This window comes from Trichinella spiralis, assembly GCF_000181795.1.
Source record: "Trichinella spiralis strain ISS 195 chromosome Unknown Scfld4, whole genome shotgun sequence".
Lineage (NCBI taxonomy): Eukaryota > Metazoa > Nematoda > Enoplea > Trichinellida > Trichinellidae > Trichinella > Trichinella spiralis.
The window spans coordinates 940012-967853 of record NW_003526943.1 but is presented as its reverse complement, the minus strand read 5'-3'; the positions used below and the strand labels follow the sequence as shown (position 1 = coordinate 967853).

Sequence of the window (27842 nt, the reverse complement as noted above, 5' to 3'; positions counted from 1 at the left end):
TTAAACTGTCAATTCTGTCAAATACAGAAGTAGTAGAAGAAAAAATGGTTGTACGTCGTTGACTTGTGACGAAATTTAGGAAAATAAAATTCTACTTTTTTCACAATAACGATTATTCAGTTTATTGGTTTAATGTGTCAAATGGAATAATAGTTAATTTGCTGTAGGTTCATCAAGTTCAGAAGTTTGAAAGTTTTACCATGAACTAGTGTATGTAGATGAGAAAAATATAGATTACAATTGCTTTCGTCAAATGCAAAGTTGAATTCACATGGAAGTTTGTCAAAAAAATTCTTCGAGCCATTGTTTAGCTTATAATGATGAAAATAATAAATTTACCAGTCAAGTAAAACAGATCAGTTATGTGGATGATATTACTTATTTATTGTAAACAATTTTTGTAAATATCATACAAGTAGTATTTATAAATCTTTAAAGTGGAATAAAATTATTGAAATAATTTTTAAAAAAGAAAACAAAAAATAAGAGGTAAAAATTTTAATACTGACTACAATTTATATTATGAAAAAGAATAACACAACAGGCAAAGTTTGTTTTTGACGGGTAAAAATTGGTGCTTGATTAGGGGTAAAGAGTTTATTTAGCTTTGCTCAGCAAAATCACCGCCAACTTGACCACCAACATGCTTGGACGTCTGTTCCGTGCCGGATACGGCAGGCGAAGTGTCAAAAATGTCTGAATGATAAGATGCAGTGAATATTCCAGAATCGATACAGCTCACTGCTGCTTTCTGCATGCAATTATCACCTTTGCAATAATCTGTCGAACCAGCCAACTGACAACGCTTTTCAGCGTGGGAACAACGTCGGGGGGAATCGGTACAGTCGACCGTCATCAGCATGCTGTCTGCATTGCTCGACTCGCTTGCCGGCAAATCGCCTCTACCCGTACAATTTGGCAACACTCTTTGGTTCTCTTTTTCAACCATTTCACAATCCGACTGCACGCGGCGACGATGCTTAAAGGCCTCATCTGCATCACTAGCGTCACTGCTGTTCGAGAAATGTCGACTTCTAGCACTGGTGGTAGTCAGCTTTCTACCAATCTTTTCTCCTCTATTCGCTGATGTTCTCATACTGCTACATCTGAAAATAAGAAAAAAAAAGCATATATTTTGATTGGAAACTAAATTTGCATATTCTGAAGTGGTTTTTTGTTTGTTTTGTTGAAATTCCAATGAAAAATACCTCTTCTGGTCATTTTCTAAAATTTTCTTTTCTACACCTTCATTACTGTAAAAAGTGACAGGTAGCTCTTTTGAATAACGAGGACTACAGTCGGCGTAAATTTGAATCAACGACTGGGACATTGAATTCTGCTGCAACTCGTCTTGCACATTGGGCGTTGTGGATTCACTGGAAGAGCATAAACGACTTATCGGTGTATCGTAAGCCGATTGGGACATTAGAACACGTTCCAACTGAAACTGCAACTGCTCCTTGTCCATTTGCAGTCGACGTGAATTTTCCTTTTCACGTTCACAAGATCGCACCAAATCATGATGACGTTGAGAAAGTCTTCTGCAACAAAAAATACATAAAATTATGCATAATTTTTCCATTCAACATATTAATAACTTGTATAGTTGGTAAGTAATAAATCGTTTTAAAATTAATTCTATTTCATTAACATGCATGTAGAATAAATAATTCAAAAAGAATAAATACTTTTCAGTAGTCTTCTTCAATTCCAAAGCTTCTTTGAGTTCAGCATTTTTTTGATCCAATAAAATCACACGAGACTTCATTTTCATCGCTTCTTCTATCTGAAAATTGCAAATACGCAATATATTTACGAAAATAATTATAATATAATGGAATTTAATAAAAAAAAAAGGTACCTCTTTTTCACGTTCGGCCAGACGAGATCTCAGTTCTCTATTTTCTTCACTTTTCATTTCCAAAACAGCCCTCAGACTGTCAATCTCTTTCTCATGGTTGACATATCGCACGTCAGCAATCACCACCTAAATTAAAGTACAATAATATACAAGCGAAATTTATACCACTAATTGCATGAAAAACACAGACTTGTTCTTTTCTGCCTACACTTTGCACTGGTGATTGATGATCCAGCTGACATACTTCTATTTGACATTTTTCCGATTTCATTTTCACATCTTTAGTTTTAATCTGAAATATTGAACAATAAAACAAATAAATAACATAAATATGCCGACAACAAGCAAACAACATTCAACGCATCCACGTTCCATTATGTACAACCAATAACTATTGCACTGAAATTGAAATTCGTTTATTATGGTTTATTAAGCTATGGGGCAAGAAAAGTAATCTTGATAACATCCTAGGCAATTATCAAAAATATTTAAAAATAAATAAATATTTTGTTTATAAATCAATAATTTATCGTTTAAAATAATTTAAGAAAAAATCTCTGCTAATATGCTCCATAAGATCCATGCAGTTAATATTATTAAAAAAAAATTATATAAAAAAAAATGGAAATCCACAAGGGATTTCCAACACAAAAATTCATGCAGTAATCAAAAATAAAATTGTGCTAATATTCGCTATAAGATCCTTGCAGTTAATATTATTAAAAAATAATGTAAAAATAAAATAAAATAAAATAAAATAATGTAGAAATCCATAAGAGATTTCCACGATAAAAATTCAACGTAACTGTCAAAAACATTTAAGAATAAAAATCTGTCCTAGTATTCTCCACAAGATCCTTGTAGTTAATAATGTTAAAAAAATAATGCAAAAATCCACAACGGATTTCCAACAGAAAAATGAATGCAATTATCAAAAATAAAAATGTGCTAGTATTCTCCATAAGATCCCTGCAGTTAATACTAGTAAAAAAATACAAAAAAATAATGTAAAAATAACATAAAATAATGTAGAAATCCACAAGGGATTTCCACAACAAAAATTCAACATAATTGTGAAAAATATTTGTAAAAAGATCACGACTGCATTCGTGCATAAGATCCATGCAGTATATAATACCCGTACAGTATATATACCACACGTATCTTCCTTAAAATGGGGTAAATAACGGAAATCCACAAAGGATTTCCAAGACAAAAATTCAATACAACTCAAAGAGTCGTATTAAAGATTTACCTTTCAGGAATACCGACAGATGACGAAGATGCGTTTAACGAACAGTTAACCCCCGTTTTAATCAAAACAATATGTTGGGTTTTGAGGAAAAATATTTTTTTAATACATGACAGTAAACAAAATTGAAATGCACGTTTAAATGCATAGAAATTATTTTAAGAACACAAATTTTAAAAATAAAAAATTTTTTTCTGCACATCGTCAAATATGTTCATTTTAACAGCTATCCTCATGTCCGGCAACAAATTCGTCTTCGTCTATACAGTATTCATTTCTTGTTATTATTTAATGTTCACAACAAGTTTCATTTTAAGAAAGACTGTCTTATAATAATAATCAGTAAAAAAGTATATCTACTAATAGCATTTATTTCAAAATAAACGGTGTTAAGAATATTTGAAATTAAGTTAAAAACCTTATTACTTACCTTTTCATCAAAAGTACTTCTTAGCTTATCCAAAATTTTTTCATTGTCTTCACAAACTAAAAGCATCATTATACATGTTTCGATTAATTTTTTTAAAAAGAAATCATATAAAGTTTTCATTATGCAATTGATTTTAGAAAACTTTCACTATTATACCAATGTTTAAAAACTCTTTACCAAAATTTTGAGTTACAGAACAGAACAGCTGTATAAATAAATTGCATTAAAGCATTTCAAGCAATGCAATTTCAACAGGTGTGCACTTTTAAACATCAATTAAAATACGTGTGCTAACTCACTTTGCTTTAAATGTTGGTCATGTTCTTGTTTTAAGGCAATTTCTAAGCATCGAATAGCTTCTTCATGCTTTTCATTCAATTCATCAATCGTTTTAGCATGTTGCTTGCAGAGTTCTTCCCTTTCTTTTTTAATTTTTTCGTACTCACAAACGGTACTTTCTTAAAAGAGAACATTTTAAAATTGACTATAACTTCAGTACTGAAACATTTTTTTGATGCTTATTTCAAGTAATGCAAAAATTACTTACTTATTTGATGTATTTAAATAATTAAATCTTTAAAAAATTTCGCATAAACAATTAAGCAACAAAAAGAGAACATTATAATTTATATTACGAATAAAAAGAGAAAAAGAGAGCGAAATTTCATTATCTTCATTCATGTGTAAATCAATATCAGAGAGATGCTTTTTCTTCTGCTTTAATAATAGAATAGATATTTTTTTTGAAAAAAATGCTTTGTTTTTGTTCATTGCTATATCCTATATAATACAACTGCCGAAAAACTGTTACAAATAAGAAAAGCTACAGATTTTTTCTTAATAATAATGCAATTATTATTAGCAATAGTTGGCTAGTTGGTGAAAAAGAATTCAGAGTACGGTTTGTATAGTTATAAGAAAAAACAACAATATTGAAACCTGTCCAGAATATTTAAAGTTTAAATTAATTCACCTTGAATAACATGACAAAACAAAAAGCTTCAAGATTTATTTGTTTTCTAATTTTGTACGTTCAGTAGTTAGTTGTCCAGATGTTAACTTTGCTACCCTACAGCATTAAGTAAAATGTGATTTAATTGTTCAAGAAAATAGAACAACCGATAGATAAACAGATGCAATTTCTCATCGACAAAAAATTACAAGAATCAACAAAAAGAAAAAGGTAAATAGATAAAAAGCTATCATTACCGAAAGCGGCTTTTAATTTGTCTAATTCATTTTTAACGTTGGCATTTCGTTGATGCAAAACTGGAATAAGCTGAAATAATAACAGAAGTGTCAAAATATCCGGAATCCCACAGTCCAGATTGTCAATCAGCATACGTGATCTTGATAGTGGTTAAACGTGACTGATAAAGCGAGAAAGCCTTTGACGATTTCTTGGTACTTGTGCTCATCTACCATGCGCTTGATGGAGGTGGAATTTCTCTTTTCCAACACTGGAGGAGCCTTTGCAACACCTCGCTTATTACCAGTAGCAAGCGGACCGTTGCCGGAACGTTTCACCACTGCTGCAGAAGCAGGCTCTTTTTTCGAACTGACCGCAGGTTGAAAAGATTGAACAAACCTGCTGCTCACTGGATCTTAAATGAAAATTTGAAAAATAAAATAAAATAAAATAAGCATATTTCAAAGATTTTTATTGATGTTCATTTTTTTATTACTGGAATTATATTATCATTTTATTGCTGCAACGAAACACTTACGCAACGTGTACGAAGAAGACCTTGTTGGAGTGTATCCAATTCGATCATTTGTCATATTTGAAGAATATGCAGAATCTCGTAAAACAACTGAACTAGTGAATGTGGGCAATTTGGTTACAGTTTGAACCGATTTGCCAACAGAAGATCGAGTCCTTGTTAAAATTAAAGAATTGTATTTCGACGAGGATGGTGACGAGGATGACAATGATGCAGAAGAAGATGATAATGAACTAGACTTGAAATATGAGGAATACATGAGGGGAAGAAGTGGAGGAAAAAAAATGCAGAGCAAGGATTTGATGCAAATCAATCAATAAAGCCTCATCGGCTAAATAGTCACTAATATTCTTATTATTACTGTTACTAGTATATTCACGCATGCGGCACCAGCAGAGAGCACCACAGTGAAAGCACGAAACTGCGCTGTTTGGGTTATAACGATAAAAACTGGTCGCTTCTACAAACGCGTCATCAAAACGGCCTGAAATAAATCCAAAACCCTTTTTGCTGGCAATAAAAACCAGTAAACTATGCAAGCAGGGGACAAGAACGACCTTCGGCGGTGAAGGATCGTGGTTGAAAATCACAACCATAAAGTTGTCAATAATGTCAAAATATCATGATAATTTAAAAAGTATAATTTACAAAAGTTGAAGTATAATTAATGCTGAGAAAGTGAATGATAATACTATTTTGTTTTTTTTTATTTTAAGGATTAAACTTGCAGTTGAAAAGTTATGCACAAGACACAGGATGTTTGAAAGAAGTGAACATTTTCAAAATCTAAATGAATGGCCAGTGCAGCTGTTTGCCAGCAACGAGCAGCAAAACAGCAAACATTGCAATAATGAACATGTGCAAGTGTCATATGAATATTGATAAATATCATAAATTTGCGCAAGTTGAAAACTAGTGAAAGCTTTTGCAAAAAGAAATCTTCTCATCTGCCAGTTGTCTTAGAAAAATGCAGTAAAAGATCACGATCACGCCTTGCACCACTAGTAAACATTTTGTACATCCGAATGTGTGTGTGTATGTGCATAGAAAAATGGCAAATTGCAAATGTCAACTAATCATAACAAACAAATAATTTATTATAAATAATAAATTCCATTAAAATTTTGCTTAAATAATCAACACTTGCTTTCAATATTAAAATCATTGTGGACAATGCAATAACATGGTGGATGATAATTCGTAGAAACGACAAAAAACCTCCCCAGACCATGTTGATTACAAGTTAAAGAGTTGCATTTTCGCTTTCATATTCATAAAAATAATTTATACTATAATAATATTATTGAAACATAAGCGTCAAAAATAAGCACTGAATGCTGTAAATGAAACATTTCAAATATTAATAAAATATGTGCAATAATTTACAGTCAGAATGCTTATAACTGCTATCAAAACACTGCACATGCATATTAGCTCACTACCATGAGAGATTCTATTATCATTACAAAATAATTCGCATAAAGGGATGAACATAAAAACATGATGAGGATGAACGTAAAAAATATTGAAAATTTCCTTATATTAAAAACAAAAAATAAATGCATTGTCAAAGTTTTTAACATTTACATTCATATTCTAAATATAATGTTAAACTTGACATCAACATAAATCAAAAAATATAAATATCCGTATCAATGTAATATATTTGTCATCATGGCAAGCAAATCATTTCTATTAATGAGAATAACTGACGACATTTTATCGTATTTTAATTTTTTTAAATAATACATTTTATTAAGTGATGAAAAAAATTTTTTTCCAATACAACACGCATGAGATCCTAATAAAAATCTCTACAATTTTTGAAAAAGTAAAATGTCTCAATAACCTGAATTTAAAATCAACAGGCAATCTCAGCATGAACATCAGCAACGAGTAATTAATCAATATTAAAAAGTTTATTTTTGTTCATCGCCCTGTTATGATATAATTAAAAATGAAATTGCTTTTTAATGTAAATAAAAAAAAGCATGACTGAAATAATTGCAAACTTCTGTACATTCATCATTATCACCGTTCCCCTTTTTAAAGTGTCCAATTAAATTAATTAATTAAACTGCCCTATACAATAATTTACAATTAAACATCCAACAGTGCACTAGACTAAAAGAAAAACACAATGATAATAATTACCAGTAATAAATGATCATATTTCATTATTTTTATTGAACTTTGATTTGAAATAAAAAAAGAAAAAGCTCACTTTGTGCCCGTAGTTTTGGAACCATGTCGGATCGTTTAGTAGATGGGATGTGCTTGTTGATATCATTGGCAGATCTATTTCTGACTGTCACACCTGAAGCTGAAAAGCAGTTTCCATACACTGAATGACTTTCTTTTGGGTAAAAATTTTGCAATAGCAAAGTAATAATTTTACAAGGAAAATTGCTTCACTTTAAAATATTGCTCATCTATTAAAGACTGAAATTACCAATAAAAATCAAAAAAATATAAATAAATATCAAATTAAATTTTGAACATAAAATATGTTAATAATTGATTGTATAATTTCATTTTTCAATTACCTTTCGTGGGGTTTTCACTATGACAAGCTTCGTTTGAAGAAGAACTTTCTTGACTTGACTGCTTTGACGAAGGAAACTGTTCAGCTCCTAGCACAAATAAAAATTTTCCCTTTAGCACATGCAAAATATTAAAAACGTATGAAATATTAAAATTCATTGTAATAAAAGCACAGTTTTAAAGTTTCCCTGGAAGCATACATTAAATGGAAAAAACTATAATAATATTTAAAAAACATATTTCATTGTAAAATTAAATTATAAAAATTAAATGTGAAAAAAACAACTTGCATGTATCATATTAGTGAAAGAAGAACGTAATCATTAAAAAATCTTTAATACTAATTTGATTGCAAAAGTAAAGTTGTCAGCTAACATTCGATAAGATTTATCGCCGCAATTTATACTTTATCTATTATTTAAAGAAAGGCTAAACTAATATTAACCTTTTTTATCACTACTAACTAGATTACATTTGTGACTGACAATCATTAACAAAAAAAATTGAAATTTTAAAATAAAAAATGTTAACAAAGTATCAAGGTGCGTGTAATGTTTATATAAACAAAAAAGCTCTCCATCTTCGAATTGATACTGTAAACATTTACTGGTAATAAAAGCTCAATATTTGAAAATCACATAACAGCAACACTATTTTAATAGACAGATGATAACAAGGTTCTAAATATATTATTGAATTTAGCATTTGAAAAGCTGTTTATCTTGAAAAATGTTGCATGCAATTTTTCGCATCAAAAATCTGCTGCAGTGAATTAATTTATTGCTACTATCCAAGCCCCCAGAACGGTTTCTTTTCAAAACAATTACCCCAGCCTATTGCTAAAATTCTCAATTTACTTGTTTATTAATGCATTTTTATTGCTGTCCATATTTGCATTTGTTAAATAACATTTTTTGTTACGAGCAATTCTCTTATAGTGTAAAGTTTGTGTATTTATATACTAAACAAGTTTGCAAGTATATGTCAATTTTTAAAACTTGTTTGTTTCTAATAATCAGCATTAAAAGCGGTTGCAAACAACTTGCGAAACAACACTTTTCCAACAGAACTAGCTTCAATAGCCTAAAGGGGTTGATCAACGTAACGCATAAAGAAGAAATCCTATACAAGCATTGTAATGCAAAGGTATAAATTGTATAGGTTTTTTGAACTGCGCATTTTCATTTTAAGAAAACATCTTTCCCGTTGATAAATAAATATATATATATATAGATGTTATATACGTATATATATATAACTTGAATAAGAACGCTTATCTGAGCATTCTCGACATAATATAGAAAGTGTTACGTAATAATAAAATACGTTTTGAAAATTTCATTTTTTGCAAATGTGAATTGAGAAAATAAATTAAAATCATATTTGGACAGGAAAGATTCTATTGCTTACTATTGTTTTGTGAAGCTGCAGTGATTTTAGCAGTCGGCTTCACCTGGATGCTTTGTGCAATGCGACTTTTTATTTCTTTTTTCCCTTTTTCTTTGTCCTGCTTAATGCTTTCTTTCAATTTAGCCATAATTTCGGCGTGCTTAGATGGTTTCGATGGCACGCGTTGAATAGTTCGAACTTGGGTTCTATTTGGCGTCACTTTCGCCATGGAAATTCGTTTCGCGCTATCCGATGATTTTATTGTCATTTTGTTAGGTTCGTACTTGATTTTCTTATTTTCACTCGGCACCAACAATTCCTTGCGTACAACAGCCTCGTCAGTGGACAGTGTTGTAGTAGCCGACGAGGTGGACTGAGAAGAGGTGGTATTGTCGCAAGATGTCAGTATGTTCACCATTTTATTGTCGAATGTAGATAGCTGTTGCTGATCATCGTCATCTGATTTGATTAGCTCAGACTGAATGTCGTCACTGTTACAGTATGAAGGTGGCTTTGAATTTTCAGCTGACTGAAAACAAACAGTATGCTGATTCAATTGCTGATCCGCGACGTCGACTGTAATCGTCACATTCAAATCGTCGACAGCAGGACAAACGCTAACAACTGCTGCTGTTTCTTTGCTCCACTCTTTGCTAGAGCTGCCGTTGTTGTCCACTGATGTTGATGGTGATTTTTGCACGTCAACAGCCGAAAATAGGTCAGCTTCAGATGTGGCTTGATAAGGCGTTGTCAAATCAGCTGAAAGTAAACTACTGTTGGCAGGTGGGCTTCCGGCCAACGATATGTCAGACTGAACCATCAGGTCTGAATTTGGATCCTCTGAACAACAGCTACTGATTAACAATGGTTCCACGTCGTTCATCCAACAGTCTACGGGCTTGAACGACGGCTTATGGTCCACGATCACTTCCACACGATCCAACGGTGCAAAGATGGCACGGTTGGGATTGGTCTGAAAATAGCGAATCCCGTTCAGAGCACCGTCGTGACTACCGATAGGCTCGTCCAATTCTATTCCACAGTAGAACCCTTCTCTACCCTGAACAGTGCCAATATAGCGCAACCAGCCGGCTTTTTCACCTGCCACACGTACACGATTTCCGATATGCTTTTCAAAAGTGCTGGACAAAAGCTGTTCCACTGGGATCAATGTTGATTGGTTTGGAGCAGCTCGTGGCACGCTGATGCCATCTAGTGTTGGCAATTTGCTTGCAACTGCAGTTGGGATGATGTCAGCAGGTTTGTTACGTCTGAATTGGGACGGCCGTCGAAGGTGCGACTGAAAGCCACCACCTTTTCCATCCTGAAAAATACCGGCGCATTAATAAACTGAAAGAATTTTTACCACAAACTGTCCGTCAAAGTGAATGAAAATTTATATCCATGACGTTGACCTTCTGTCGTTGAACTGAACAGATAATAAAATACCGTTCCTGGGACTGAGGTCAAGCACACCCACCACCTTCAACGGAAGCTATTAACCAAGCCAAAAAGGCAAGCGAGACTACTTCTATATTAAAAATAGTTTCCCGGTCAGGTGAATTATTTTTAAGCTATTTACCATAGAAAAACCTATGACCTAAAATATACATTCCCAAGGGCGCGCCAGTACTATTCTATTCACATACAATAAATATGCATGCGTAAAAATTCCGTGCAGTCAGCTAGATGGAAAATATGAAAAAGCTTTCAACACGTCAACAATCAGTGCGTAATACCAGCTTCATGTTCCGCTTCGATAAATTTATAAATTGATTATAATTTATTTTTGGAAAAATAATATTCGACATGAGCATTTTACGAATTGAAATTTACTGCAATTGCAAATGCTCATTTTGATCGATATGGAAACGTTCGCGAAGCTTACATGCTTGCATAGAACTACCTTCTTCAAATTCATCGCCAACAGAATAGCCAAAAACTGTTGAAAAAAGAACGTTCTAAATATAAAAGACCCTATAAAAATTGACATTATTACTTTGCTGCATTGAATAATAGGCTGCTTTTGAAAGTATAGCTGAAAAGTTTATATTAAAAATCAATTAATCAAATGGTTTAATTGTCTGATGAAATTTAATGTGAAGTTTAAAAAATTTCTTTAGTGAGTTAATTTACGCTAAATTTGGTTTGTGAGTAGAATTTCAACTGAAACAAATCATGTACATTTGATAGATCATAAATTAGACTGCTCATTATGATGTTCAACAATAACAAATTACATTGCTTTACGTGTAGGACATTAAAAAAAGAAAAAAAATGCAGAACAATTTAAAGTTAAATGTTTAATTACAAGTGATGTGCAAACTTGTAATAACTGACATTTTTCTTAATTATTAAAGAAAACATATTAAATATTATGAAAATAATTGTAATGAATATCAAAACACCAATACATATAAGTGAAGTTTGCAAAAATCTAAAGCAACTAATACACCATGAATTGTTTTTTTTAATTTTGATTATTTTCTAACTGTACTATTGTGTTACTGTGTAAGCAAAAGTATCCTTTTCAATATAATACACAGAAACAGTTGAAAAATCAAAATAGAATATATTTATATACCCCTCCCCACCAGTACAGCATTATGTATTTTCGAATAAATCGATGCCAATTAATGAATAAATCAAAATCGTTCACTGTTTATGTAATATTCAAAAATAGAATTCCATTTAAATAAACGAGAAATTAAAAAAAGCTTCACCATTCAAAACAAGCAAGCAAGCAAGCACGATTACAAAATTGAAAGTTGCGATAAGATAAAAATCTAACCTTATGATTTTAAGCACATTTGCGGAGTTGTAAACAAAATTGAACACGAAGGTTGTAAATTTGTTGCGTGCTCAAATTGTTTAATCTTTCAATTGCACAGAAAAAAGAGTTTTGCAGCTTTTCGAGAGCATTGAAAATTAAAATATTCAAAATAAATATTCGTTCACGAAGTATAAAAATCAAACACAATTACGTAACAGAATGTTAGCATACAAATAACAGAGTTGTTGTTGTTGTTGTTGTTGCTGCTACTTTTGCTTAAGGTAAAAGCGATAAATTTTCTTCAAAGTTTCATGCAATTCTGCAACATCTACTGAAAAGACAATAGCAATGAATAAAATAGGAAATATATAAATTCATCAAATTCAACATGCTGTGTTGGTAGTTGACGAAAGAAGCACACATGCGTTCAGCTTGTGACACTTTTGAGCTGAACAGGCAATTGCGGCACAAGTTTCAATGAATCTTATACACAAAGATCATCAGCTAATAAATTCATCAACTATGTGCTGACAGGCCTTAATACGTCATTCATATATTGAAATAATAAAGCTGTAAACAGCATTTGAGCAAGACCGACAAGCCAGAGAAAGAGTTTTTGTTCCTCAAAATGTTATACTGATTTGCACAACATTTGCAATATCTGGTCGGTGATTTTGCACCAACTCTGTACGCTGAACACATCAATGAGTTGAAAACAGTGATGGATTGTGATTATTGAAATAATTTGACATATTCATCGTTTACCACTCAAAACACCATAAATCATGAAACTAAAAACTGAACTTACGTAATATTAATTATAATTTATTGGCAAACGAAACGCACAGCAATTATGCATATAAATGCGGTGGTCAATCAGAAGTTATCAATCGATAAAGTTGCTTGAAAGCAAACAAATGTCAACACAAAGAGTAAAGATGGTGCCATTGTGAGCAAAGTACAAATTGGTGGAGTGGCGACAATTTCAAATTGAACAAAACAAATATTTGCCTAACATGTCTGGTATCAATTTAAATTGAATCCTTGAAAAAAGCTTTCATAAATATACACATTTTATACATGAGAATTAATTTTTTTACAATTCAATATTTGCATTCATTTGAACAGTTTTCAAGCGTAATTCATGTTTTTAACATGTTGAATACAATGAAAAACAAAAACTGAGACATTTCTGAGGTAGAATTTAAATAATGCAAAATTAAAAAAAATAAAAATCAAATTTTTATTAAATAAAAAAGTAAAGCTTATTCAAACAAAAATGTGCTGCTTATTTCACGCTTGAAATAGAAATGGCAGCATTATTGTTTGCCTTGAATGAAGAAAAAACAGTCAGTGAAATAGAACAATTGAAAAATAGTCTCAAAAAATACTGCAAAAAAATTAATTGCAAAAGTGCAATTTACTATGCATTTCATTCAACAAAGCAAACATTTATTTGATCAATAAATAATTTTCTTATTTTTTATTATAAAAAAAGAATTGCTTAATTCGAAATTGAAAATTTTTCAGAATTACAGTTAAACTGCACGTTGAGATCAATTAGCCATTAAAATCAAATTCAGTCGAAATGAAAATGGTAATATCAAGCAGGTTGTAGTTTAAAGCTTCGTTTTAATAAATATGCTACTTAAGAGAAAACAAATGCCATAGCAGATTTTTTTTCTTATAATTGGAAATTCATTTCTTGGATTTCGAAACAAACCAAACAATTTTATAAAATAATTTTATTTATTTGCAAGTTTTCATAATTAAAATTAATAATATTGAAAAATGTACAGTCTGAAATTATCAAACAACACTATAGATCGCATGAAAGCTACCGCTTAAATAATTTTTGATTCACTACATTTGTAAATACAAGCGCAGCATTTAGTAATAAAGAAGGTTCATTTTCGGTTTTTGTACAGTGTCTTTGTGTAAAAACATTTTTAAAAAGTAATTTTTATTTATTAAGCAATTTTGTCGTGTAGAAGCTGAAAATATGCAATGATTAAGTGCAAATCAAAGTAAGCCATACAAATTGACAAAATGGCATCTTGTAATTTGAAATTTACTTTGAAAATGGCTATCATAACATGAATTGCAGTACTGATTCGCGTTATATTGATCTCATTAAGATCTATTAGCTATTGTTAGTCTTGCAAAAGTGCAAACGTGCATTATTGAAATTGATATAATGAATTTGACCGTGTAAGAGAAGTTTTCAATTTTAAATGCACAACCCTAATCCATTGTTGTTTATTGTTGACCATTATGACAAATCAACAAAGATTGACGACAAAATTAGCTTTTTTCTTTATATCACTGTTAACGCTCATTCAATTTCATTACATTACAAAACCATTGCATTACCACTGCAGAAAACTAAGATAATTTTTAATAAAAAGTATATCATCATAATGCATACTAATGCAATAATGGTCACAAAAGCATCAACATTAATCAACGTTCAGGAGGTTCATTACAATTAGCGCTTATCCAAAAAAATTTATCGTTACTAAATATATCATTCAAGTGATTAAAAAGTTTACTGATATAAATGAAAATTTTAATTTATCATTCGCTAAGAAAGCAACATTTTAAAGTGATATGCTGTAAATGGAAAGTCAAATAGTTCTGAAATTGGATTGATTGAAAGAAAACTGAAAATATGAATAAATTATGAATTCCATTTTGAAACAATAAATTATATGATTTCAAAATTCAACGTTTGATTTGTGTATAACTGCTCTAAAAATAAAAACAGTATTCAACAAATAATGCGCATGATGAAACGCTAACTTGAAAATCACTTTATAGAAATCAGCTTGTCAAATTCTTGTCAACTTTTACATATTGATTTCTAAATTCAAAATTGGCCAACACAAATAAGTTAAATCCCTCAGGAATGGTGGTGTCACCAGAAGTAGTCCTTCAACAACTTTCATGGAAGACCATTGTAATTATCTTTTAGCTAACTGTAAATTATTTTTCAATAATGTATTTCCCGTTTTGAATAAAAGATTGTGAATTATCAAGTGAAACATATTTCTTTCTAGTGTTTTGAAATGCAATATTATCAATCTTCAAAGAGTACTGATATTTTTATGTGAAATAAAAATGATATGACTTTCACAATGGTCAATATAATCATCTGATCAACAAATGTCCATGTTAGCAGCAAAATAAATTGTAATTAAATTTTTGTAAAATTCATCAAAATTTTATACCACTATTTAACATTTTGCTATGGAAATTACAATAACAAACACAAAATTGATAATTATTCGAATAATTTTTAAAAATTTGTGCATCTTAAATGGGAATCTTAGCAATAGGAATTTAATTGATTGAAAAGTTTTCGAACGTGGTTTCACAGCTAAAATTGCAAATCATTAAATGAAATGAATGCTTTTGCTACCAAAGTTCAGTTTTGAATTTCGAAGTGAGGTACGATGATGTTGATTAGCTTCTATCAATCAATAGTACATAAATATTTGATTTTAATATATAAAAGCATGATTCTATGTTTAATTCAAACGTCTTATCGCTATTGTAAAAATAACAGAATTTTTCAAATGGAATAAAATTATAAATTTATGCAGCTCACAGAATTTATAGTTTGAAAGAAAATTCTCCAAAAAGAGTGATATTTCAAAGCGTAGGTAAAATTGCAATCACGTAAAAATCGAATATTAAAGTTTGCCCACTTACCATTATCAAGACTGTTAATTGATTTTCTTACCCAAATAGCAGACAGTGGAATATTTTACTGTAAGAAATATGTTTAAAAGCCAGGCCAGATGAGTGACCAGTGAACAGTGATGAACAAATAAAGGCTCCTTGCTTAATCGTCAGTATTGACAATAATGACTTGGCGGGAGAAAGTAATAGGCTCCAAGTGGACGCCTGCAAGCTGGCATTTAGGTATTGATCGCTTTTTTCGCAATTGCAAACGTACTCTGTCGTTCATTCATTCCAAGTCAACCAAGCCATTTTAATCCAAGCCGATCGACTATACATTAAAAAGCTCAGCTAGCTCAGCAAACTTTCCACTGAAGCTATGCCAAAAGAAGAGGCCGAAACGATTAAATTGATCATTGAAAACCATCCTACGATGATCAATTTTCAAATATGTCTCTTCAAAAATCAAATGCTTAATTCATTGTTTAATAAATCGAGGAAAAACTGATAATAAACATTTTCGTAAATGTTTTTTTCTTAAACTGTAAATATTTTTTTATTCTTTATTTATAAAATAAAACTCATAAAATATTCATATTTCTGTCATGAGATGACAAAGCAGCTTTCAAATCAAAAGCTATTTAATAATATATTTACATAAAATGAAAAACAAAATATTGTTTTTGCATCCCAACCGAATTCAACTCTCTCCCTCCATTAATTTGTCTTTTCAGTTATTATCAATGACTCTCATTTTTGCTCTCATTCCAATATACAAACAATCATTATATTATGCACAGCATACGACTGTTTACTTATGATTTTTTTTGATTTAAATTTTCATATTTTTGTTTGAAAAGTTCTATAAACAATTTTAATTCATCATTACTTAAATATTTTAGTTAAAAATTTATTTGAACATTTACATACGCAAAAAATTAAGTTTCACATTACAATTCACATGTTAAATTGTATAATAAAGATGTGCCTTTTCATAAACATTTTTTTATATGTACAGAATTTCAATAATTTCTTTTCAATTGCATTTGGAAGTGAAGATGTGATGATGAACATAAAAGTCGAACAGTTTGCTGCTTTATTATTATACGTTTTATGTTTTGCTTGTGTTTAAAAATGAGAGATTAAAAAATTAAAAACAAAAGCAGCTGCATTTTCAATATGTTAAAATGTTAAAATGTCATCATTATTTGATACAGTAAATGCTCAGATGTAAACGTGCGGTTAAACATTTATATTCAAGTGATACAGTACTCTGGGTCGACAATACTTTAGCAGAAGGCTTTGCATAAAAATTCTTCGCTACTTACCCGCAATTTAAAGAATATAATACAGATTGCTTTTGTAATGCTACAATTCTAATTTTTCCACATATGCTTAACATATGTCTATGGCTATAAAATTGTGTATTTTGAGCCTTTTACACGCATATTGTCCTATTAATAATAAATGAATACAATTTTTGAAGTAATCATGCACATTTACAATAATTTAATCAATAAAATATTGATTTATGATGCATATTTTATACGGGTTTAATGTATTTCATGACCACGACAATGAACATTTAACAGTTAATTCATTTTCAGAATGATTTTGATTAAACAATGAGAGTATTTAAAAAATTCACATTTCATTAATATAGGGCAACTACATTTATTTTCTGCATTGCATTGAACGTTCAGCGTTGTAAATTGGAACATTACCTAATGTTTCAATTCTATAAATAAAAAATAATATGGGCTAATTAATATAAATTAATTTTTATAATTCAGCTGAAATTTATAAGGAAAATTGTACTAGAAAATTATTTAGAAATATATTACATATGTAAAATGAGCATTTCTTTATATGTTGAACATCATAAAAAAGAAATCACATACAATCCTACCTTTACTGGTAAAACAGAAGGCATTTAGCTTGTAAAATAACAACAAAACAGTAAAACAGGCAACAAATTTTCGACAAGATTTCAACAATTCACTCTTCAATACTACAAATAAATGTATGTGAAATTAGACTTTATGCTAATATGCTTATAGCTTTATGAAAATATAATATTTCAGCCTTTAGCAAACTTTACTGTTGAAATGTTTTCTTCGTAAAAAGAAATACTTTTTTATTTGACATTACTATTCATAAATTTCACATGTTTGTTTAATTTTTTTACAACACAACGATAAATAATTAGTAATTGATTTGGTTATGATGGTAATCTGCTCAATTTATGATTTACAATTTTTGCAAAATTCATTTTAATATTTTTTAAATGTCTATTATCATGAAGTGTTGAAATAATAATTTTCAGTTTTTATTTCATAATTATTGAATTTTAATGATGCATTTCAATAAAATGAGTAGAACTATTGAAGAAATTGATGCATTGTTACATTTTTGCATCTTAATGAATGAAAGAAGATAATTATACTTTTAATTAATGAGAAATTGTGCATGTTGCTTATGAAAAAATTGTTAGCAATGCGTATGCTAGCATTTTTTTTTGAAATTTGAATCCACCCATCAGCGGATATTTGTCAAAGTGTTCTGGATGATGGTGGTGATGACCTTTATTACACGAACATGTTTGCAGACAAACAGGTCTGTGAAAGTTCGGTTTCTTATTTATGATGAATATTTTCAAGCGTTTTATTGGTTAGCCTATGCAAGCAACCAGTCTGGCTTTTGGTAACAAAGAGGTCAAGGTGATTATTCAGCATGTTTCACTTTCAAATCACAGAAGCAGCAACAAATGATGATGATGATGCGGGATTTTTGCAGCAAATACAAATGAAAAGGTAATCAGTTTGGAACTGTATTTATTTTTTTTTGTTATTTCATTTTTAAGGAACGCAAGATATATTAATAATTAAGTAAAATAATACAACTGTTGTAATTTTAAAATTCACAAATTACTTAATTTCTTATTCATTTCACATTTATTTCCATTTGCAACACTTTTGCAATGAAAAAAATAAAAATTAATTGCATTGTAATTATAATTAAAATTCTTTGCCATGCAGAATAATTAAATGACTGATATTTCAAATTTTCATTTTTTATCAATAATTAAAAGTGAAGACATATAAATTATATTTAGAATTAACTTTTAGATATTAATGGTGCTATCGTTAAATGTCAAATGCTGAATGAAAATAATTTTAGAAAATCTTTTCTTCTGAAATGGTTTAATTTGAATGAAAAAGTTCATTTCTGGAATTTTTTTAACTAAACACTATTTGAAGATGATGTTCAAGTTGAAAACTGTCTAAAAACCAAAAAGTTGTTCGCTTTAAAGCACACTTAAAAAATGATTCAGGAGCAATTTTTCTTCATCATACTGTTCAGTTTGTTCGCTGCAATTCATAGCAAACTAAAGTTTTCATCCAACAAGCCTGCTGAATTTATATTCAACTTTCAACATTTTGAGAAAAAGCATGAAAAATCAGAAGATTTGTACAACAATGTAAAATATTTCACACATACTGGAAGCAAAATATTTATCGGCAAATTTAAAGAGCCTACGGATTTTCGACATCATCATTACGATGATCTTGTACAGTGGATGCACCGTTTTTCAATAAAATTCCCCAAAATTACACATCTCTATTCCATAGGTCAATCTGTAGAGGGTAGAGAATTGCTTGTAATGGCAATATCTGATTTTCCTAAAATTCACGAACCAGGTAATTGAGCATTATCCAAATATGCATCAAAATGGTAGGTTTATTATTTTTCTTTTTCAGGAGAACCAGAATTTAAATATATTGGAAATATGCACGGTAACGAAGTTGTCGGACGAGAATGCCTTCTTTATCTTATTCATGTATTGTGTGAAAACTACGGTGAAAACAGTTTCATAACTCACCTCATCGATAATACCAGAATTCACATAATGCCGAGTATGAATCCTGACGGATATGAAAACGCAGTAGAAGGTATGCATTTGTGTACTTAAAATGCTTAAAAAAATTTTTCCAAACAGCCAACTGTCATCCAGGGGACATAATGGATTACACTGGTAGAAACAATTCAAATAATGTTGATCTAAATCGGAATTTTCCCTGTCGATTCCCACATCTTTGTCAAGATGCTGCACCAATGCAGCCTGAAGTAAAAGCTGTTATAAACTGGAGCCATCGTATACCCTTTGTGTTGTCAGCAAATCTGCATGGCGGAAGTACAATTGTTAACTATCCCTATGATGATAATGTCAATAATCTCAGCCAGGACACTCCTGCCCCTGATGCAGCAGTCTTCAAAACCATTGGATATTCTTATGCCAGAGTAAGTAAATATTAAACTAATAATAGTTTAAATGTTTTTGGGTTTGCTTCATCTGAATACTTTTCATCATGTTGTGTTTTTTTCATTGCAATTTAAAGTGGTTTATGAAGAAACATTATCTATATTAGAAATCTTTTATTCAGGCACATCCTAATATGTGGATGTCTGGGTATCGATGTGGTTTTCAAGGTTACGGTCAATATATGCCTGATGGCTTAATAAACGGAGCCGTTTGGTATCCTCTGTCAGGTGAAAAAGTGTTATATTATATGTTCATATTAGACAATATAAATTATATCTATGCTGTATTGAAGGGGGTATGCAAGATTGGAACTATCTTCATACTAACAATTTTGAACTCACAATCGAGATGAATTGCTACAAGTATCCTTTTGCTTCAACTCTGCAAAATTATTGGAATGACCACAAATACTCACTTTTGCTATTTATTAACGAGGTATGAAACCTATAAATCGAGTAAAGTGTTGTATGTGGTAAATTTTTAGGTCCACAATAGTTTGTCTGGATTTGTGGTTGATAGTTCAGGTTCTCCTCTATCTGGCGCAACAATTTTTGTGCAAGGAATTGAACACAATGTGACTTCAAATAAAGATGGGGATTACTGGCGTTTGTTGATTCCAGGAAAAACATATGAAGTGGCTGCTATCCATCCTGATTATAAACCTGAATGGCATTCCATTTCATTAAAAAGAAACAAGCCAACTTTTCTCAACTTTACTCTCTATCCATATGATTCACTATCAACTAAGCAGAAACAGTTTTCATCATCTGTTGCTAACAGTTCTACATTTTTAGAAAATTATTCAAATGAATCGCTAATTTTCACAGAAATTACTAATTGTATTTTACCAACGAATTTTATAAGTTTTGTGAATGAAACAACAAAGAATATTGAAAAATATACTTTCAATTTTGATATTACTGAAGGTGCTGAAGTTCATCCAAAGCTAAAAAAGAAGCTTGCAATTATTTTTTTTCAAAATCACTCTGAAGTATTCAGTGGTGACTTAATTTTTTCAAGGTTTATAAAAGATTTATGCAATGGTAAGTACACTACTCCAAAATTCTCAATTTATTTACAGTTGATTGAAACATTAATTTCAATATTGACTTGATCTTTAAAATTCTGCTGCCCAGAATGCGCAGTATAAAAATTGGAAAAGATTGTAAAATTTTACCTATAACTTAGAGGAAATTTTAAAAATATTCAAAGTATGATAAAATAAAAATCATTAAAAATATGCTGGAACATACATTTAAATAAGTAAATGATTTAAAATGCAAGTTTTATTTTAGGAAAGTTTGATTTTACACCAAATCCTTCTCCAAGCATGATTCAGATGACAAGACTGAATTTGAAAAACATTTCTTCAACAGAAATAATGCGTGCGATGCAGTTGCTAGCTAGTGATGAAAGCATTCACCTTATAATTTTATTACATGATTTTGCTAATCAAGCTATGTATGTATGCTTTTATTTTTTTTAGTTAGATTTCATTTTGACATTTTTTAGAATCTCAAACAAAGCTGCAATAATGCTTGCCAACAATAAATTAATAACACAAGTTTCTGCTTTCTTGATGGACTACACAAATCATGCTTCAGAAATTGGATGCTTTATGACTACAGATACGCAGATAATAGATAAAATATTACCAAACAAAATAATGGAAAACTTTCCAATGGTGATCACATTTGCTATATTTTTTCAACCAGTATTTATCTAGATATTTCAGGTCATATTAGGGATTCAAGCATCTCAGTGTTCAAAAGTTTTACCGGCTTTGCCTTTTGAATTTGTTGATAAATTTTATCCAGGCATGAAAAATTTGCTTACAGCATTTGTAGCTGTAGAGTGGCAAGGTAAATTTAAATAAAACTTTCTGAAAGCAAATTTAATCCTTTTCAATAATGCAGGATTTTATGGAAAGTTTAAAAGCAGCCCTTTTTCAAGTCATCCTGTTTTGAGACTTCGCAGACTTTTTACTCATCAGATAATTGTAACTCCACTGAATGAGACGTACATTTTTCCGGTTCCCTCTGGCGTGTACGACATACAGGGTATGTTTAGATATTTTTTGATGCTTTAAATTTTACTTGAATTTTAGTCAGTGATTCTTCTGAAAAAATTTATTATTCAACTACAAAATATGTACCTCCAAGTTTGTGGATTGAAATGGATCTGCTCAGTCTAACTATGGATCGTCACACAACCGCTTCTTCACGATTAACTATTAGAGTTTCTGAAATTTGTCCAACTGCCGTACATGTGAAAGGGTAATGAGAAAGAACCGTTTTTGGAAAAATAATTTGCATTATTACATCATTAATTTAGTTTTAAAAGTGGTTTTCATAAGAACATTTTCAAAAGTGGTGAAGGACCAATCAAAATTACGTGGATTTCTGTTGATAATTTTGGTCAAGAAATGCTAATTAATTTAATGAAATATTTCTGCTCATTTTCCAATGATTTCATTCCCAATGAAGTAATGTGCATTTTTTATGCAATGAAATATTTTCAAGCAATCTTAAAATTAATATTATGGTTTAGATAATGAAAAACTTTACAATGTATTTTGTATTTTATTCCAGTGATAAAGAAAATTGCAAAGCCACCCCTGGTAAGCAATATAATAATATTATTTAATGTTTTGTTTAAAATTTTATTTAGATTTTAAAGCATTCGTTAAGGACATTTCAAGCAGCAAAACCTTTATAAATGAATCATCAATTTGCATTAACATTGGAGGAGGTGGATACAAAGCATATTATTCAAAATTTCTCGGTAATTTTATGAATGGATTTCTTCGAATCTTATTAAAATTTTTTTAGCGTCTGAAAGTGAAAATGACTGGATCGAAGTGTTATCAAAAAGCATTATTGAACCGTTTTTAATAAAAATGAATTCCTTCGAAATAACAGATGTGCAGTGTTCAAGCTCTGAATCTCAAGGAAGGAAAACAATGGAAATAGAGCCTACTACTTTAAAAGTCCAAGTTAGCTGTTTTATGCAAATACATTCAATACGCTGCGCTTTTAGGATGCAAATAATGGAATATTAACTTGCTCATTTTGCTTTATGCTTCAAATTGCTTGCTGCAATGATACATTGAATACTGATTTGTGGTTTGAAAATTTTGATTATCTGAAAGAGTTTCTAAAAAGGGTGAGTGCTTGAATTCTTATCAACTGCGTTCATATTTAAAACAGCATATTTTTTATACAGGTCAGTCAGGGAATTCAAGGACGAATAGTCAGTAATGAAGCTTATAAAAATGATGTTTATTACAACTTGACAGTGAAAAATCGAATGTATAACAAAAGTTTCAGGTGGAACGTAACGTCAAACTTTTATCTTCCTTTGTTACCTGGAATTTATGAAATGAAAATTACAAAAAAATTGGGGAATTATATGCTAAAGGTAAATTCTGTGCAGTTCTGCAATGAATTCTCTAATTGAATATTCTGCGCAATTACATTAAAAAATTCTAAATATATTGGATTTAATTGTGCATGTATTATATATACTTATGCTTCACATTGATATTCTTCATGTATGTATTATACATTACATTATTATGATTTATATTAATTTGAATAAATAATAGCATAGTAAAAATTAAGCATACTTAAGAATAAATTATTCAAAAACTTTAAATTTACTAACTAAAATAAAGTTAATTTTAGACAGTCAAAATTTCAAATACCACCAGAAACTTAATGCAGATTGACTTTTTTATGGAAGAAGATTCAAGCAATGCGAAAATTTTTATTTTTGTAGCACTTTTGCTAACTATTGGAATAATAGCTGCTTTTGTATATCATAATTATTCAAGAAAAATGCATGCAATGTCTCCTTATGGATACAGAAATGTTCCTTTGATTGACTTTTAATTAGTAAAAGATTAAGCAAGTTTTATATTTATCAGATTTAAAATGCCTGTTTTTGATATTCAAAATATGCCGATTTCTTAATCGCATTTTACTAATACTTGTAGATTATTTTTTTTTTGATGATCAGATTTCAAGTTCATTTTCAGTAAACCTTCAGTAACATGATTCTGTGGATTCATTATTTTACTGAAAATTTTGTTTATTAATAAACATACTAAAAACTATATTTCATAACTGATGCTGAATTCATATTATTCAGTTTATATAATCATTTTGAACATGCAAACAACTGTCAAAAAGTAATAATTAAATGTGCGTATTATTTATCAAATATTTGACTTAAATGCTGAACTACGTTATGAAAATCATTTGTTCAAAAAAATAGTTTAAAGAATGGCCCTTCTTGTCCGTGCTGCACACTGTACCTGCTTATCACTAAATCTAACCACCATGAATTTCTATTGTCTGTTTTTCACTGTTTTTATTAGTTAAATTTTAAAATCATTATTAAACAAAATATTATGAAATGCTCGTTTGATTTAACTATAGGTAAAGGTATGTTAAATGATTTTTAAAATGTTTACCTGAATATTTAATCTCAAACAGTAATTTCTTATTGAAGTTACATATTGGAAAATTCCCCTTACTTGGTTAATATTAAAACCATAATATCTAATGGCTTCTGATATTGATTTATTTTGATTAATTAGTTTTTAATACAAGTATTATTACGCATATCCTTTTGGGATAAATGATCATTTACATTGCTTCCATTTAACTTACAAAACGTTCACTTTGAACTCTTTTTCAAAAGTAAAGAATTTTTTCTAAGCATTAAAAAATAGGCTTAGCATTTTAAAATGAACTAGATAATTATATCTAAATAAAGTAACGCGTATTCAAAAGCAGAAAAATAAACCATAAGTAGTAATTTTTTTAAAATATTTCTTTTTCTTTAATACTAAAATGCACATTATTTATTAATTTTCATGTATACTTTTGCGTGAAACTTTTTCTTTGGAAAATTGTTTCATGATTTTAGTCTATTGTTTATATTTTCAGCTGTAATTTAAAGAGTTACAAGCATAATTTAAACTAATATTACTTTGCAGTATTTGAATTTTTCTTGCAATTTAAATAAATGGTCGATCTTCAGCGAATATTTTTTGAATTAATTATATACTTATGATGTACTATAAGAATGCTTTTGAGCATTTGACCAGATGGTAATACATAGAACAATAGCAGAATAATAGTGGACAGGCGACCCACTGACATTTGGTGACCATTTCTATACATGAGCAGGCAGATGCTTAATGGCGATAACAATTGTATGGGCAGGTTGACGTATGATAGGCTAGTATTGAAGAATGATAACTTATGATCCTGTTGTCAGAGAGTTCATTTTTGTCTTTAAAGTAATCAGCAAAAGACGGAAATCTTGCATACTGTTCTAAAATCTGTAAATTCAAACTGATTAATATAAATTATTAAAATCATTTGAAAAATATTGTTTTTCTTTACATTTCATTAATCGACTACATTTAATAAGACAAAAGAAAGCAAAAGCTGCTTTTAAAACTAAAAAATTCACGCATTAAAAGTAAGTACATTTTTTAAAATATACTGGTTGTGTATTTTTAAATCTTATATTTGACCGTAGAATCTAATTGCAAAATAGCATTACTGTTGCTGGATACAATGCTTGGATAAGTGCATGGAAATTCTTGCCAAATTCCATGTGCACTTAACCAAGATCAACTGTTTGTTTAAATAAAATTTGGGAAGAAAGAATTCAATTTAACGAGCAATTTTACCATTTAGACAGCCAGCACATTAATTAAGCTGATTTATTCAATCATTTTGAATTGATTTTTCCTTGCCAATTATTTGCTATAAATGTGGCTACATGATTATGGTTCATTAACACGTTCTAAATTTAGTTTAATATAAATATAATTTTTATTTTAAGCTGAGCATAAATTATTAGCTTTATAAAAATGAAAACTTAAATAATATTATAATCAAGTTTTCAAAGGCATTGCTTCTATGATACAGCTATAGTAAGTAAAATTCATATATTTTAAAAACTCGATAAACTGGTAGTTGAATTTCAAAAATTTTATTTATTATTTAAAATATAAATTTTGTAATGTTCTAGGTTTTTTTTCATGAAATAACTTTTTTCTTAATGACATAGCATTCCAAAATTTACTGATTTTACTGCTTTGCATTTTTCAGAAAAGTTAAAATTATTCATAAAAGTCGAAAAAGACTAACAATAAGCTTACGCTTTATTAAAAATGAATAAAAGATTCAATCGAAGAACCCTGCAAGATTATTATGATTTATAATTTTCCAAAATACGTATGAATACCTTTTTTAGCATCTTGATTTATCAAAATGAAACGAATATTGATGTGCCCGCCAACGTATTTTGAAGTTAGCTATGAAATAAATCCTTGGATGAATCGAGAAAATCCAGTAGATAAAAACAAAGCTTTAAAGCAGTGGCTAACACTAAAAGAAACCATTGAACATTGTGGCGCAGCAGTTGAAACTGTGGAGCCAGTAGAAGGCTTGCCTGACATGGTATTCACAGCTAATGCAGGTCTGATATATAAAGAATCAGTGTGGTTGAGTCAGTTCATGTTTCCTGAGAGACAAAAAGAAAAACAGTATTTTGAAGAATGGTTCCGTCAAGCAAAATATCAAGTTATAGTTGATGATTTACCATTTGAAGGAGCTGGCGATGCGTTATTCGCCGGCAATCATTTGATAGCTTCATATGGTTTTCGAACAGATCGACAAGTTTTTGATCGAATTCAAGCAGTGCTTTTGAAAGATGATGTGAAAATATACGCATCCAAGCTAACCAATCCACGCTTTTATCATTTAGATACAACTTTATGTCCACTTAACAATGACATAGCTATTTGGTATCCAAATGCTCACACGAAAGAAACTGGTCGAGAATTAAATAAAATTTTAACAATGATTGATGTTGCAGAAGAAGAAGCATTGAAGTTTGCCTGTAACGCAGTTGTTATAAATGAAAATGTAATTTTACCAAGTGGATGTCCAGATACAGCTGACAAAATTCAACGACTTGGATTTAATGTGCATATGGTTGAAATGAGCGAGTTTATAAAAGCTGGAGGCGCATGCAAATGCCTTACGCTTGCGCTGAATTAAATTTATTTTCATCTTACTGTTCTTACTTTTACCAATTTATTTGTAGTGTTCTTTGTATATTTGCTAAGTGTAGTTTGAATAGTATTGAAAATGTTTTTTCTGTTTAAAATTAATATGTTCACAGGAGAAATGATATAAATATTGTATATAAATAACCATTTTGTGAGTAAGAACATTTTATTAATACTGAAAAGATATTTTTTTATTATGTAATTTGAATTCACGAATAAATACTTTCTTAATAACGTTCCATAATGAAGAAATTTATTTTATTGTTACTTGCTTTTCAAAAAATATCTAATTATGAAAAGCTGAAATGCGTTGCGTTCAATGGCACATTCAGGGTCGCTCTCCTCCATCGACGCGTTCCAGCGTTCCTATGCTTTAGTACCTCGATGAGGTATCTCAGGTACACAATTATGAGACAAATAAGCAACATACAAATACACACACACACACACACACACACACAGAGGCAAAGCGACCAACTTTGTTTTTCTTTCTCTCTCTTTGTTAGGCCAGTTAGGCTCTTGGTTGCCAACTCTCTTTGTTAGGCAGTTCATTTGAATAGAATGATGCAATTGCATAATAAAGATATTTATTTAATTTGCAAAGAACAAGACCTTCAATTGTAGTTTCCCTATTTTACTTTGCTATTTTTTGTCTCGCATGTCTGAGATGTCTTTTCGAATGGTGGGAATAAATAATGATGAATTTCAGTTTGCGAATTACGGAACCAACATGAGCCAATACTCAATGGGAGGTGATACACG

At 30.0% G+C, this 27842-nt stretch overlaps 3 protein-coding genes across 3 annotated transcripts; 2 read left to right on the top strand and 1 right to left on the bottom strand.

Moving 5' to 3' along the window:
- Nucleotides 1-601: 601 nt before the first annotated feature.
- Nucleotides 602-11414, bottom strand: Tsp_00257 (putative CAP-Gly domain protein). The gene is made up of 14 exons (XM_003375988.1): nt 11385-11414; nt 11089-11238; nt 9265-10524; nt 7814-7900; nt 5271-5505; nt 4888-5147; nt 4753-4822; nt 3843-4001; nt 3544-3599; nt 2070-2153; nt 1862-1987; nt 1689-1786; nt 1209-1541; nt 602-1106 (listed from the first exon to the last, which is right to left on the bottom strand). Exons 1-14 carry the CDS (start codon nt 11412-11414, stop codon nt 602-604), a joined length of 3453 nt encoding a protein of 1150 aa, XP_003376036.1.
- A 7568-nt stretch (nt 11415-18982) lies between these two features.
- Nucleotides 18983-24942, top strand: Tsp_00258 (zinc carboxypeptidase family protein). The gene is given in 20 exon segments (XM_003375987.1): nt 18983-19358; nt 19419-19610; nt 19658-19959; nt 20103-20208; nt 20274-20416; nt 20466-21024; nt 21277-21442; nt 21494-21695; nt 21717-21843; nt 21898-22041; nt 22089-22257; nt 22316-22466; nt 22532-22601; nt 22652-22765; nt 22813-22976; nt 23207-23292; nt 23311-23401; nt 23668-23796; nt 24267-24341; nt 24937-24942. The coding sequence occupies 20 exon segments, from the start codon at nt 18983-18985 to the stop codon at nt 24940-24942; spliced, it is 3372 nt and encodes a 1123-aa protein (XP_003376035.1).
- Nucleotides 24943-26277: 1335 nt separating this feature from the next.
- Nucleotides 26278-27069, top strand: Tsp_00259 (amidinotransferase family protein). The gene has a single exon (XM_003375986.1). It carries the CDS (start codon nt 26278-26280, stop codon nt 27067-27069), a length of 792 nt encoding a protein of 263 aa, XP_003376034.1.
- Nucleotides 27070-27842: the final 773 nt, after the last annotated feature.